The sequence below is a fragment of the Diceros bicornis genome, chromosome 36 (assembly GCF_020826845.1).
Source record: "Diceros bicornis minor isolate mBicDic1 chromosome 36, mDicBic1.mat.cur, whole genome shotgun sequence".
In the NCBI taxonomy this organism is placed as follows: domain Eukaryota; kingdom Metazoa; phylum Chordata; class Mammalia; order Perissodactyla; family Rhinocerotidae; genus Diceros; species Diceros bicornis.
In genome coordinates this window covers 1186023-1201630 of record NC_080775.1, presented here as the reverse complement: position 1 = coordinate 1201630, position 15608 = coordinate 1186023, and the positions used below count along the sequence as shown (strand labels likewise).

Sequence of the window (15608 nt, the reverse complement as noted above, 5' to 3'; positions counted from 1 at the left end):
CAATGCCACACACACACTTGAAATATGAAATTTGGGAAACCGAAATCATCATCTTTCTTTCTTCGCAAAACAGCTGCTGTTCAATTTCTTCCCAAACTGCTTCCCTCTCCTTGGACCTTTATTCTGCATCACTGATTCTTTTCTGTCTCTCCTCTCCCCGATTCAACGTGTCCCCAAGCTATGCCGAATTCCTAGGTGACCTGAAGAGCATCCCATCCAGTCTCCTGGCCACAAGGGCTTCTCGCCTACAATCCACCTGAGGTGTCCAGGACATGATTCTTCCCCAGAAATAATGGCAGTGTCCTCCTTTCAAATGCCCAGGAAGCCCCAAGAACTCTATGTGGTTCTCATCAATTCTCTTCCCAAATTCCAATCACCTTTTTTTCATGATTACCTGCACAAGCTCTCAATTGAAAAAATATTGTGTACCTACTAAATGCTAAACAGTCTCCAAAAAAACGTGCCAGGAGCTGTGAGAGATTAAAAAGTCAATTATCAAATGACAAATAAATGTCTGTCCTCTGCTTATAGTGTCTCTTTTCATTCCTGTCTTTGTGCCTGTACAAGGCACTCCACTCCTGACAGAGCCTTCGATGCCTTCTCTCCCTCAGCATACCTCTGCTCCCAACCATCCTCAGATTCAGATCCCACCCCCTCTCTGTCTCTTTTCCCCCTCCATTTGTCTCCATCTCACTCTCTCTGTCTCTCTCTGTCTCTCTCTCACATACACATTTTCTTTGCACACACTCTCAGGCCTCAAAAGTCAAGTCAACCCACTGCCCCAGTTTCTTCCACTCGAGATCACCCATGAGTGGGCAGCATCATGAAGACACAGCTGCCCTTCACTGTCTTCCCTCTGGCATTCACCTGTGCTCCCATCCTTACGAGAAAAGTGAGAAGAGGGAAAAAACAGTCAAGGGAAGGATAATCTCTTAGGATCTCTGCTTAAGGCACCGTGCTGTTCACTTCGATATGTGTATTGACAGATAACAGAAGGGGATTTTGTCTCCAGAAGGCATCGCATATGGGCAGCCAGTCTGTATACAGACAATGCTGTTCTGCTCCTTGCAGGATGAGACCCACCCCCCACACAGAAAGCAGCTAATGACACACGTGCGACATTAAAGCATGGTAAATCAGCGTCTCGTGGAAGGAGCCCCTTCTCCATGACCCTGCCTGGAACAGCACTCGTTACACACCACACCATAAAAACGGTGTCATGTTTACCCAAGAAAACCATCAGATACAGAATAAAAGTGCTTTTCAGGGCTGGAAACAAAAACCAAGCCACTGTTCTGATGAATTCCTTCCGTGCTTCTACATACTATGTGGAAGGTTAATGCAGGAGGCCCGGGTGAGCCTGAGGGGTTTTCTTCACATCAGTGCATGTGAAGTCCGGGCACATTCCCAGCGTGTTCAGGTAGGCTGCTGATCGGCGTATTTCAAAGCAAACACCACCACTGCCCTGACAGGCCAATTATACCCCCTCACAGACTGCGGACAATAAATCACACACTCATCGCTCACCGGCAACTCGGTAAGCGGACATGCAGGGGGTAGCCGCTCCCGCAAGGCCGCTGGCCCCATCCCCGGCGAGCTCTGAAGGAAACGCCACTCCCTCACCAACGGGGAGGAGCTGGGGACCCCACACAAGCACAGACACATGATGGGAGCGCACAGAAGCCACGGGACAAGCACCTTGTGTCTTCATCACGTAGGGGACAGAGTGCCCACAGTGACGGGGAAGCTGAGCCGCGTAAAGAGAATTGCAAGGAGGAGGTGGCCCGGTGGCGCAGCAGTTAAGTTCTCACTCTCACTGCGGCGGCCGGGGGTTCATGGGTTCGGATCCCGGGCGTGGACCTACTCACCGCTTGTCAGGCCATGCTGTGGCGGCGTCCCATATAAAGTAGAGGAAGACGGGCACGGATGTCAGCCCAGGGCCAGTCTTCCTCAGCAAAAAGAGGGGATTGGCATTGGATGTTAGCTCAGGGCCGATCTTCCTCACAAATAAAAAAAAAGAGAGAGAGAATTGCAAGGAGAGTGACTGTGGTGCCCTCGAGGGAAGGAGGGCACGCACCTGCTGGGACCAGGCAGAGCTGCTGAGTGATAAGGAGCATTCGATCTGGGATAATGAAGCAGAAAGACACCGAGAGGAGAGCCAACATTTACCTAGTCATAAAACCAGATAAAGGGGCGTTTCAAGGCCCAGAAGACATCTTGTTTGTTTGCAGTGTTTTAAACGACAAGTAAAGAGCCTTTCGCTTCTCCTTCCTTGGGCTCTTTTACCTACAGGCAGTATGTCTGGTGCCCAAACGTCACAGTGTGGGGGTGAGACCAGGAATCCAATACAACGCCTCAGGGAGAACGAGAAACCATGAAACATGCAAACAATCAAACAAGCTGTTCCGTCCTCCCCGAACGACTGAGTATCGAACGACTGAGTATCGCAGCAAATGTGTGAACACGCTGTGAAAGGAGCCCGGCCACCGCCACTGCTCCACGAGCCCCCTCTCCGTCTATTTCACCGCAAGTGAACTCACGTCCTCAACCGCCAAGGCATTTCCTAGAAAGCGTGGGTCCTTTATTTAGACTAATATTTTCATGTGAATTCTTTATCATCATATGAACTACACTCCCTTGAAAACTGGTATTTCAGTAAAGAGAAAGTTGAATAATATCATAAGCAATCTTGCCAAAGTTTTCAACATTTGGAGAGATATCCTACCTCCCCATTTATATTGCGATTTTCCTTAGAACAAACAGCATATTTTATGACTCTGATGATCACAATCAGACAAGAAGTCAAAAATCTCATTTTACAGATATGGAAATTGAGACCCAGAGAACCATTTGCTCCTGTTAAACTTTTGTCTAATTTGCAGAGAAAAAGAGAGATAATACAAGCCAGTAAATACATTTTTAGAGAATGGTTAAAGATTAACAGTGTAAAACAAGAAGCTTACTACGAAGCCTGACAGATGTTACACACGATAAACACACGGAAGAGCTAAGAACCACACTGACATTTTAAAACATTATGTAATTAATTTCATTCATGTTGGGGTCATGAAAAGGAAATTATTTAAGGAGTAACCTGAAATTTATACCAGCTAAGATAGGCAGAATAATGCCTCCCAAAATGTCCTCATCCTCAGATCCTGTGAATTCGTCACATTACACGGCCAAGCAGAGTCAAAGCTGAAGATGGAACTAAGGCTGCCTTAAATATATACCGGTTTTATCTGTGAAGTGTACCTGAATAAAGCTGGGGAAAAAACCCAGAAAACAACAAAAAAGAAAGGAGCAAGGGTACAGACATCTGCAGCTGAAGCAGAGGGAGCCAAGGGGAGGCTCCACCGTGCGTGCGAGGGCGTGCCTGCACACGTGTGGGCATGCACGTGTGATGGAGGGGCGCTCAGGAGGCACCAGGTACCCAAGGGTGGATCAGGAGAAGCACCGGAAGGAGCTTGGGGACAAAGACAGCCACTGAGTCGCCCCTGGTGGCCCCTGCAGCTCTGCCCCGCAGCTCGACACCCAGCTGACGCGGCACACAGACGAGGAAAATGTCTCCTCCGTCAGTCAGGATCAGTGGTTTCCAAGCCACAGAGACTGTGGGAGATACTCCTGGTCCTTGTCTCTCCTCCCTCCACAAAGAGACTGCCAGCCACTCAGTCGAACAATAGATCAGCTCTCCCGGCCAGGCACTGATTTGCAGAGGGGACTAATGTGCAGATTAAAAATGGACACTGCTGAGTGAAGCAACTTCCACCTATGATATTTGACAACACTGATAACTGCCATAGTAACCCACGCCTGCCTTCAGCCTCCCTCGGCAACCGTCTTTACAGCTGGTTATGAGGCCAGGAGGGCAGGACGGTGTCGGTTTTCTGAGGCTACACAGAAACGTGGCTCAGACACTCCACGGGAATTCGGTGCTTCCACATTTAAAGTTAAATTGATTTAAGAGATGCTACTGACTACCTAGAAGCTGGAAAATGTTAGTTGCTGTCTTCGTTTATTAAAAATTGCTTTTCAAGGCTTAGAGAAATCTACTGAGGAGATGAAACAGCCCCTAACACAGTAAACAGAAAACAACCAGAGTCGGGTGAATGCCCACTCAGGTTAGAACGCGGAGGGGAGAGCCGCAGAGGGAAATCGCAGACGTGTGTGCGCCTGTACGGGGTGGGGCATGAGCAGGGGTCTCCCAGGATGGCGGGTGGAGGAGAGAAGGGCAGGGGGTGGTGCTCGGGATCTTCTAGATGAGCTCATTAGATGCGTTAGATGCGTGAGGCCAGGACACTGCAGGTACAGACGCTCTGTCAAATCCAGTTTCACGTTCTTAACAGCCCTTCATTACCTACCCGCCCAGCGAGCATCCGCCCAGCGAGCATCTCGAGGGCGACCATGCGCTAGGCCGAATGCTCCAGTTCCTAAGGGGTCTTACAGTCTACACGAGGGTAAAAAAACATATATAATTACAGTAAAATGTTACCCATATTATGAGGGAGGTTTGGAGGGAGTGTCGACATTATTGCTCTAGATTCCACAGACATTAAAGGATGACAAGGGAATAATATGAGCAACTTTATGCCAATAAACTCAATAGCTCAGGCGACGTGAACACATTCTTGAAAAACAAAAACTACCAGAGCTTACTCAGGTAGAAATAGATAACCTGAACAATCTTACATCTGTTAAACAGATTTAATTTATAGTTAAAATCCTTCCCACAAAGAAAACTCCAGGCCCACATGACTTCACTAGTGAACTCTACCAAACATTTAAGGGAGAAATAATAGCAATTCTACACAAACTCCTCCAGAAAACTGAAAAAGAAGGTGGCTTCCAAACTCATTCTATAAGGCCTGCATTACACTAATAATAAAACCAGATAGAGACGGGAAAACTACGGACCAATATCTCTCATAAACATAGACACAAAAATGCTTAACAAAATAATAGCAAACCAAACCCAGCAATATAGAAAAGAATAGTACATTCTGACAAAATGCAAGGTTGAGTTTGACATTCATAAATCCATTAATTTAAATCATCATATTAATAAACTACAAAAGGAAAATTATATGATTATCTCAATAAACACCAAAAAAAAGCACTTGGAGAAAATCCTACATCCATTCCTGGTAAAAACTCTTCAGCACAATCAGCAGACGGGAACTTCATCTACTTGATAAAGAACATCTGTGAAAGCCAGCGCTCAGGTCACCATTAATGGTGAGACACTGAAAGCTCTCCCCTCTTCATCAGGAGCAAGACAAGGGAGTCCACTGTCGCGGCTTCTATGCAGCACTGAACTAGAGGTTCTAGCCAGTGCAATAAGACAGGACTAGGAGATAACCAGCAAATGACGTGATCGCCTATGCAGAAAATCTGACAGAGTCTATTTAAAAACCTATTACAACTAACAGGTGAATTTAGAAAACCTTCAAGATACAAGATAAATGTACTATCCCCTCAGTTTTTATTTGTCTGAGAAAGTCTTTCTTTCTTCTTCACTTTCGCAGGATAATTTCTCCAGACATGAAATTCCAGATTGGTGGCCTTTCAAGACTAAATATTTCACTCCGATCTCTTCCGGCTTGCATGGTTTCTGAGGGAAAGTCTTATGTAATTCTTATCATTGTTCCTCTGCAGGTGAGGTGTATTTTCTCCGGCTCCTTTCAAGATTTTCCCTGTCTTTAGTGTTCTGCAGTTTGAATACGATATGCCCAAGTGTTGACTTCTTAACATTATCCACTTGGTGTTCCCTGAGCTTCCGTGATTTGTGGTTTGGTTAATGTCAGTAATTTTGGAAAATTCTCAACTATTATCATTTCAAATCTCTCTCCTGCTCCTTTCTCTCTTCACCTAGTATTCCCATGTGTGTTACACCTTTCTGTAATTGTCCCACAATCCTTGGATATTCTGCTCTGCTTTTTTCATTCTTTTTTCTCTTTGCATCTCAGTTTGGGAAGTTTCTATTGACTTATCTTGAAGCCATCTTGAGAGATTCGTTCCTTGGCCATGTCCAGTCTACCGAAAGGCTCATCAAAGGCATTCTTCATTTCTGTCATGATATTTTTTATTTCTAGTATTTTTTTTTCTTTCTTAGAGTTTCCATCTCTCTGCTTACATTACCCATCAGTTCTTGAACATTGTGCATTTTTTCCATTAGAGCCCTTAGCACGTTAATCATAGTTGTTTTAAAATCCCGAGGTGATAATTCCAACATCTCAGCCGTATCTAAGTCTATTGCTCTTTTACAGGAGCCTGTCGATGTGGTGGTCAGGTGAGGGCGCAGGAAGTGTCCTGTAGTCCTGTGATCAGGTCTCAGTCTTTCCGTGAGCCTGTGCCCCTGGGCTGTGACCTTCACAAATGATTCTCAGTTATTTTTCCCCTTAAGTCAGACAGGAAAGCTAGAGGGGGCTGAGGCTGAGTCATTCCCCTCCCCCAAGTCAGAGACGGCTCTGGTGAAGCTTTTCCCTTGGTGAGGAGGTGTTTGCAGTAGAGACAGCTCTGGGCTTAATTCAGAGTGGCTACTCTTCCCCTCCCCGTGACCAAACATGAGAGGACTTTCCTCTGGTATTCAGGATGGGAATTTGGTGCTCTTGGAAACAAAAGCCACGGAAGTGTGGTGGCCCCCCTTAGCCTGGGCCTCTACAGGTTTTAACTCGCAAGCAAGTCCACGCTCAGGCTCCAGCAATTCTTTAAGTGTCCATTTAAGCGCCCGACTACTCACGGTCCAGAAGCTTCTGTCTCTCATAAGCTCTGACTCTCTCGATCCACCCATCTGTCTCCATCTTTCAGGGTAGCAGCTTGCCCTCTGATCTCAATTCTCTAAGGGATCTAAGAAAAGCCATTGATTTCAGTTTGCTCATCTTTTTTCTTGTTACGGGGGAAGAAGAGACAACTTCTAAGCTCTTTATGTGAAGAGCAGAAACCAGAAGTCTCCAGTACAACCACTTTGGAAAACTGCACAGCAGTTTCTTAAAAAGTGAAAAATATTCCAACCATATGGTCTAGCCATTCTACTCCCAGGTATGTACCCAAGAGAAATGAAAGTATGTGAATACAAAGACTTATACACAAATGTTCATACCAGCTTTCTCTATAATAGCCAAAAACTGGAAACAATCTAAATCTCCATCAACAGGGAAAAAGATACACAAATGTGATATAACCATACAATGAAATACTGCTCAGCAATAAAAGAAAAACGAATTGTTGATACATGCAAAAACATAAATTAACCCTGACAATTTTTCTGAGTGAAAGACGACAAAAATAAGTGCATATTGTATAACTGCATTTATATAAAATTCTAGAAAATGCAAATTAATCTTTAGTGACAGAAGGTACACCAGTGGTTACCGGGGATGCGAGGTATGGAGAGGCAGCAGGGAGGGAATGCAAAGGCTATCTTGATTGTGGTGATTTCATCGGTGAATATGTCAAAACTTATCAAATTTTACACTTTATATATGTTCAGTATATTTATGTCAATTATATCACAATAAAGCTGTTTTTAAAAAGAGAAAAAATAAAATTACCTTCATATAACACTAGAAAGGAATTGGTGATAGAATATATATAATTAACTTTATCACTGAAAAATAAAAAATAAATTTTAACAGTAGGATATTTTATATTATTTATTGAGATTCAAATCAGAGCTAAAAGACATTTCTAATGCATATGCATTGGAAAATGATTATATTTTTAGCAAAGACCCCAGAACTTACCCACCTAGACAAACAAATGCTGTTTTCCCCAAAACACAGACTGAGAGAATAAAAACTCTTATTCTGATATGTGGCCATTGCTCAACACAATTTTTGGACTGTCTCCTGAATTTGAAATTATCTTCAGTCCCAGTTTATGATCAACATAAGAAAACTACTTTTATTGTTTTACGATCACACCTGGTAAATGAAATCCTTATTACATTTCCCATTTTAAAACTAGGATTTCCAAAATGTATTTGAAAACAACCCAATTTTGACACAGTGAAACACACTGCCTTTTTACAATTTCCTTAGTGACTATTTTTTTAAAGAACATTATCTTGGAACAAAATTGGCTTTGAGTTTCCTCCTATGGAATGTACACACTGACTGAAAATTGAACATGTTTAGAATAATAAAACTACATGTTTATAAGCAGAAAAAGAACTAATATCTGAAGTGAATAAAATATGGTTATGCAAGGATAAGCCTGAAATTGACACAGCAAAAAAATATTACTATAAATTCCCCCGTGTTATCAGCATTTAGTTTATCCATCTCTGGAATAGCATGTACTTTCTGTTTAGACTTCTTTATATGACTCTTTTAATTATATAATATTGGATACATTAAAGGAATATTTGTAAACATGTTTATGAAATACGAAAATTGGAACGCAGACTTTATCCACCCTCCAAATTAGGAAATGGACTTTGCCAATTCTGGGATCTTACTGATCCCTCCCTCTGCCTCCCAGCCCACCCTCCACTCCTGGCCCAGAGACCACCATGCTGAATTTGGGGGTCTTCATTCCCAAGTCCCAAAATGTATGCCCATAATTATATAAGTACGGGTGGGCTTGCTTAGTGCTTTATGAAAATGGTTTCACACTGTGCATAGTCTCCAGTGGCTTATTTGTTCATTCCACACTATATTCCTAAGATCAACAATTGCATAGCTGCGTAGGGTTCATTCATTCTCAGTCACGTAATATCTCCTTGTGTAGACAGACCACGATTTATTTACTAGTCCCTGTCGATGTGTGGTTGGGTTGTTTCCTGGTGCTACAACCTTGCACACGTCCCCTGGCACACATGTGCAAAAGGTTCCTCAGGACAGTGGCTCTCAAGCAGGACAGCATAATCAGACAGAGGAGCTTCTTTAATGCAGATTCTTGTGTCCTATCCTGAGAGATTCTGAGTCAGTAGCTCTGGATTGGACTCAGGAGTCTTCATTTTAACAGACACACAAGATCTCCAGACAACACACTTTAATAAATCGTGTTCTAAACGTACGCCTAGTAATTGCTGGAGCAGGGAGGCACACACACATCCAGACCCACAAGATAGTGTGTTCCAATTTGCTGTATTATTTTATATTCAAACCAAAGCATATAAAAGTTCCAACAGCCTATATGCTTGACAGAGTTTTTCCCAATCTAATGGTTGTAAAATGCTATTTCATTTTGGCCTTAATTTTCATTTTCTTGATTTCTATATTTATTTACTGGCTATTCAAGTTTTCTCTTTTGTGACACACCTATTCACATCTGCTGCCCAATCCTCGATTCTCCTGTAGACATGTAGAATTTTGTTTTGTTTACTATCCTGGATAGCAATCCTTTGTGGATAATATGTTGCAACTACAACTTGTGGTTCATCACTTCGACCCTTTCTAAGGGGTCCTATAATGCACATATCTTTTAATTTTAATATGGTTGAATATATCAATCTTTTCTAGTATGGTTAACACATTTTTGGATAGTTGTTTAATAAACCCAAAGCCATAAAAATATTCTAATTTTTAAAAATGTTACTGTTTTTCCTTTAACATATAAAGCTGGAATGGATTTTCTTTTGGTGTGAGGTAGGGATTCAAATTCATCGGGTTTTTTTTCCATATGGATAACCAGTAGTCCTAGAACCATTAATTAAATAGGCCACTTTCTCCCCACTGATCTGTGATTATATGAGCTGAAGTATTTTAGATTTTCACACGTGCATGAATCTTCTCCACAGGTCAATGTGTCCATCCCTGTACCACACCCGATTTACTACAGCCCTGCCAGGCTTAAGGTAAATCTTTCTTTCTCTTCTTTTTCTCCTCTTTTCTCTTCTTGGGCATCTTACTAACCCTGGCCTTTGCTCTTTCAACTAAATTCAAGAATCAGATTGTTAAATTTCTCAAGAAACTCTAGGATTACTTGGATTGGAACTGCACTAAATCTACTTGCCAATATGGGGAGAACTGACATTTTTACAATATCAACTTCTTTTAACGAACATAATGGTCTCTCATTTTGTCTTTTTTAATGTCTTTGTTAAAGTTTTAAAATATTCCCATGGATGGTTTCAAGCCTCTTTCTATTTTTGTCAGATTTTCCCCACTAAGGTACACCTTGTATGTTTTTGTTGCTAGCATAAAATGGGAACTTCTCAGATACTGGGTGATCTATTTCAATGGTTCTAAAATTAAAAAACTATAAAAAGAAATACACCAAAGAGTCACTTCCACCCAGTTCTTATTTACCACATTTCTCAAACCCCTTACAGTAACCACGTTTAATCGTTTCTTGATCTTTTTGGTTACCTTCAAAATTTTACTAGATATATTTAATAACCTTAAAAAAAAGACTAGAGTTAATCATATTTCAGTCCCCTAGCCAAACAAAAATAGGATTTAAACCACTAACTCTAATCAGACATAATTTTACATAGATGTCTGCTGGCATGTTGGCCCATTTTGAACCCATTCTTTGTGACTTTCTTCTTACAGCATCTCCTCAAGAAGTTCCATCAGGGAAGGTAGAAGTTCCAAACAGGTGAAAACTGTTTTTGTTTATCCCAAGCCATCTTTATTTCACACTCACTCTTGACAGTTTTGCTGAGCACTCAGCTCCCAAGGGAAGATCTTGACGACCCAGTGTGGGGAGGTGGAGCCTAAAATGACCGCTCGCACAGCACCCACGAGGGCAAGGGGCCGACACAGCACCCAGAGCGAGAGGAAGTGGTCAGTGGTGGTGACAAAATGCCCAGCAATGCAGGGAGTAGATGAAGTCAAGGTAACTTAAACCTAATGTCTCTAAATTATGACTGAAATTTCCTAACACGTCCCGTTACCATTTTTCTTAGGGAACAGTCCTTCTCATACATTTTACGTTGTGCGTGAAACATCCTCTGAGTAACTAAGGAACGCCTGCAGTCAAAGCTTCATGCTCGCAGTAACAGCATTTTCCATAACTGCATCCTCAACGGTGGTGTGCAGAGCCTTCCTCCCAGCAAGAACTGCCTGTCTGACTTCCAAATCAGATCTCAGTCCATGTTCTTTCTCCACCCTGCTGCCCCAGCACCTCCCTGCAGCCACATCTCCCCCTGGAGGACTCGTGACCCCTTGGTCTGTCCCAAGGCAGCCAGCACACCTGGAGTAAACCTGCTGATGAGACAGCCCCCCTCACCCTGGCGCCCTCCCCTCGCTCTATGCTCACTGACGCTTTGCCTGTGCGTTCCCCTCACTCCTCTTTCCCCCTTCATTTCCTGATACCTTCGTCAACCTTCAGGCTTCGGATTAAACCACATCTCTGGAGAGACGCTTCCTCAACCACACCGTCTAAAGCAGTTTGTTACTCTACCGCAGCCCACAATCATAAATGAGCATCACCTGTCGATCATACAGAGCTCTTAAAGCTGCAAAGATCTGATTAATCTATTTTCATTTTGACCAAAGGCTGCTTGAAGATGTTTTAATACAATTAATTTGAAATTACACAACACTTAACTGATTTCACTTTCAGCTTCTTCCCCATAATATGGACTATATATATCATGCGTTGCACATAACACCTAAGATGTTCTCAATTTTTGGAATAATTTCCTTAGCTTCTAATTTATTAAAGGAAAACAGAAAACCTATGGATAGTAAGGGAGACACATCTCAGTGGCATTTTAATGAAACCACAGCAATACAAGTCTTGCTTGATTCTTTATACTAATATGCGAACTTCTAAATGCAACTGAAGATTAATTATGAAACTTAGACAATAATCCCACGTTTGTGAAGAGTAAGGGAAGGAAGTTAAGCAAGCAGTGGGGACTCTCTCTGCCCTTTGGGGCCTGAACGCAGCCCCAACGCCTGTGCAGCGCAGGCAGTGACCGGGCAGGCAGGAAAATCCCAGGTAGAGCTTTAACACCCGGAGGTGCCCTCAACCACCACCAGGCTCCGTCCACGTAGGTAAGAATGTGGTGAATAAGCAGCCACCACCAATCCTGACTTGCATTCTCCCACAGAAAATGGGGCCTACTTTCTGTAACTACAATTTTTTTAACTTTCAAACAAGCTTAACTGTAATAAGAACACAAGTGTCATGAAAACTCTGAGAAACTTTGACAAATGCCTGTATTACGTCAAATTGTCAACACCTTTCAGAAATTTTTCAGGTGGTGATGCAGGAATGGAGAAGCATAATTATGTATCATTTAATTTTGGCATAACAGACAGAAAATATAACACAATTGATCTTTTAAGTCGAAAATGAAAATTTTTCAGGTGGGCAGTACTATCATTAACTTGTTCAATTTCTACGTCATTGTGATGTTTAGTGGCCATCAACAATGTTTCACAAAGAAAAACAAAGTAAAATAATAAAAAAGAGACTCCTAATAACATAAAACTTTTACAATAGTAATTACGGAACATAGATTTTTAATGAATTTCATATTGCAATGAAGACATTGAACACTTAAAAACAATTACATCAATACAATAAAAACACTTGCTTCTACACAACACTTATAAATGCATATTTTTCCCCCCAAAGAAACTTGTTTTTCACAGATTTAAGCAACAAATGATTTACATAGGATTCTTCAGATTCCAAAATATGTACAGAATTTTTGACTCTACAGAAACTGATGTGCAGTGGTTGAGAAAAAGAGCGTTGCCTTGTCCAACAGCGTATGTCTTATGAAATTCTCCATCAATACACGTTTTTCAGTAACCACACATTTTCCTTCCATTATTAAATGAAATTCTGGACATGTCAGCATATAGGACAAAACCACTCCCATTTCCAAACACTATTTCAGATGAGACCACATGTGGCTGAACACATGACAATTTCAGCCACACACACGCACATCACACGGGCACACACACTCACTATCCCTAATCTTCTTCATGACTTCTGAAAACACCACCACTATAGCCACAGCAGCAGCTGGATGGAACCACGTCAGAGGACGATGCAGTAGTTAGTAGTGGCGTGTCCTGCTCCTGAGAACTCACCTGAGCACCATGAGGCCTTCCACCCTGGTGGAGACAAGACGAGTGAGGAGGTCGGCTCCTCCAGTTAGCCAGAAAAGTTTAGCAGCTGCCAGTCATGAAGGGCACTAGTCTGCACAGAACTAAACGGCCATCACAAGTACAGATTTAAAAGCTTCGAATGTTTTTAATCTAGCAGAGATGTGGTTCTTAAGTTTGATTTAGCTATCTGTATATGTTCTTCAATATTCCTAACAAGGATTCTAAGACACCCAGACATTCAAATTACAACACAAAAGGAACCCAAGAGCGTGGCTGTGCAGCTTATCATTCCAAAGTCGTCTGTGCTCACGCCTTGGGGGCGTGGTGCAGTAGAGGGGACGTGGCAACCAACACCTCACCCTGAGACCACTCAGGAGAGCAGGGGCTGCCACTTGACGTCCTATCCCCCCTCAGTGACAGGCCTGACTTCGTTTTCAAACAGTGTGGTCAGGGGACTGTCAGACTTTAAAAATACAACAAATGCTTGAGCTGTGAAAATAAAGTTCCTCTAAAATATCTGCTGTTTGTCCTTTAGTTAGCAACCTCAACTCTGTACTATGTCATCACTGGTTTTTCCTGGTCCTGTCTTCCCTTCCAGGCAGTAGGAAGCATTTCAGAATCATTGTGAATGATTCAGGGTGAAGTTCCTATGATCTGCTACTACAGGACCTGAGCAAAAGGAGCCACTAAGGAGGCGCCTTCACTCAGGACACTCCACCGAAAGACAGCCGGCACACTCTGCTTATACTACCCCTCACCAAATGGCACTCCACCAGCTGCCAGCTCCAGTCCCTGTGTCACCCCAGCACAGGAAACAGAGAATGCGGGTCACCCACGATGGTTTTCAATGTTACCTTCTTGTGCCTCTCCAACGGGCTAGTCTCCAAGCGGTCATGCTGAAAGATTAAAACCATGAGGGGAAGAACACTGAGATGCTTTTATCAAAACCCTAACTCAACAAGAAACATGAATTCACAAACATCAGAAAATAGCGGCTCCTAGGAAGGCGGGAGCAATGGCTCACTCGGGCAGTGGGAGGTGCCCTGGGTGCTGTGGCAAGAGCGTCTTCTTACCTGCAAACCATCGATTCGGCTACCGCCTTGTTAGCTAACCAAAGAGCCTTGCATCTTCCGGATACATTTGCTGTGATTGTCTTTCTTGCCTTCTGAACTGAATTCCGTATTCCAGCTATAAGTCAAAAGTGCTTTAGCTAGGCAACAGTGAAACTCCCAAGTTTTCCAAAAACATTTATTTTTGAGGTAGTACTCATTTATTTGCATTGTTGGCTCTCAATTACCACCTAGGAAGTGAACCCATTTAGAAATATGCAAACCAAAGGTGTTGAAAATAAATAAGGTTTTGTTTTCAGGTAGCAGGGGCTTCTTAAAAAGGTCAAGTCACATTCAATGGATAAGTCATTTGAAACGTCTAAAAACTGTTTATAACAATAGCTATAAACTAAAGTGCTTTAAACTTTGCTTAATATCTGAAATCAGTGATTGGGATCATTATATTTTTTAGAATTTGCTAGTACGAGACCTCAGAAGATTGAAATGATTTTCTATAAAAAGAGCAGAAACTTTTTCTTTTCAAAAGAAACTCTCTGAATGTTGGAAACTCAACATTCTATGCTATTTTCTTTAACTTCTAGACTCCAGGTTAATTTTACAGAACTATAATAGAATATAGAGTTGAAGTTGAATTACAAGATAGCACATGCCAAAACTTCATACAGAAGTAAACATGAAATCTTTGATCATTCCTGCCATTCATTAGCCAACGCAAATGCAGCTCTGCAATCTTCCCAGTACAAGGTAGATATGTATAATTATTCCAGCAACGCAACAGATACTTACACCTCACAGTAAGTACACAGGTTCACATTTAACTCACGCAAATGTAATGCCCTCCTGTCATCTGTCAAATGCCAGTAACTCACAACACGCAGCGTGCTACATGAAGGGGGCTTCATCTCTACTGACCAGAGGACGCCAACACACACACAAGATGACAACAAAAAATATGACCACACATTTTTCTGTACATTTCATGCAAGCGGGGTACAATGTGAAAAGAACATACACAAATCACCCTTTTCAGGGTCCAAGTCTCACAAAAATGGCTGATCGATATGAAAAAATCCTGCCCCAGTCTCAGGTCCATGGCAAACTATGAGACCAAGGAGCGCCGGCGACCTTATTTCTCTTGTAACAATGCAGGGATGTTTATGTTCCAGCCAATAGCTTGCCTGTCAAACCCGCAGGTGAACAGATTGCACACGGGGTGGTCCTCACTCCATGCCGAGCAGCACACCATTCTTCTGTGGCCCTATTACCAATCACACAAACCAGAATTAGCGGATTATTCCTAAAGCATTAGAGCTATAAAACCTCGGCCAAATTAACAACCACACCAATCAAAGAGACTAAATTGAAAAAAAACATTAACATACAGAATTAGTCAAAGTGAGCCAAAAATACTGAGCATGGTAATGGGCTTTCAGGATGTGCTGGTGGAAAAGCCTGAATGAAATGAGTGAGGTCAGAACACGTAAGGAATTTAGGGACACCCAACCAAAAGCACTGT

The 15608-nt window shown here is 42.4% G+C and overlaps 1 protein-coding gene across 7 annotated transcripts in view; it reads right to left on the bottom strand.

Moving 5' to 3' along the window:
* Window positions 1-12405: 12405 nt before the first annotated feature.
* Window positions 12406-15608, bottom strand: part of WDR37 (WD repeat domain 37) — a 71511-nt gene continuing 68308 nt past the window's right edge. For 6 of the 7 annotated variants that reach the window (XM_058532340.1, XM_058532338.1, XM_058532343.1 and 3 more), the window contains one exon: window positions 12406-15350. In XM_058532340.1, the coding sequence (XP_058388323.1) occupies window positions 15219-15350 (132 nt within the window). In that variant the 3' untranslated portion in view covers window positions 12406-15218. The remainder of the gene's footprint in view (window positions 15351-15608) is intronic. The other variant, XR_009216972.1, reaches the window with a different exon arrangement.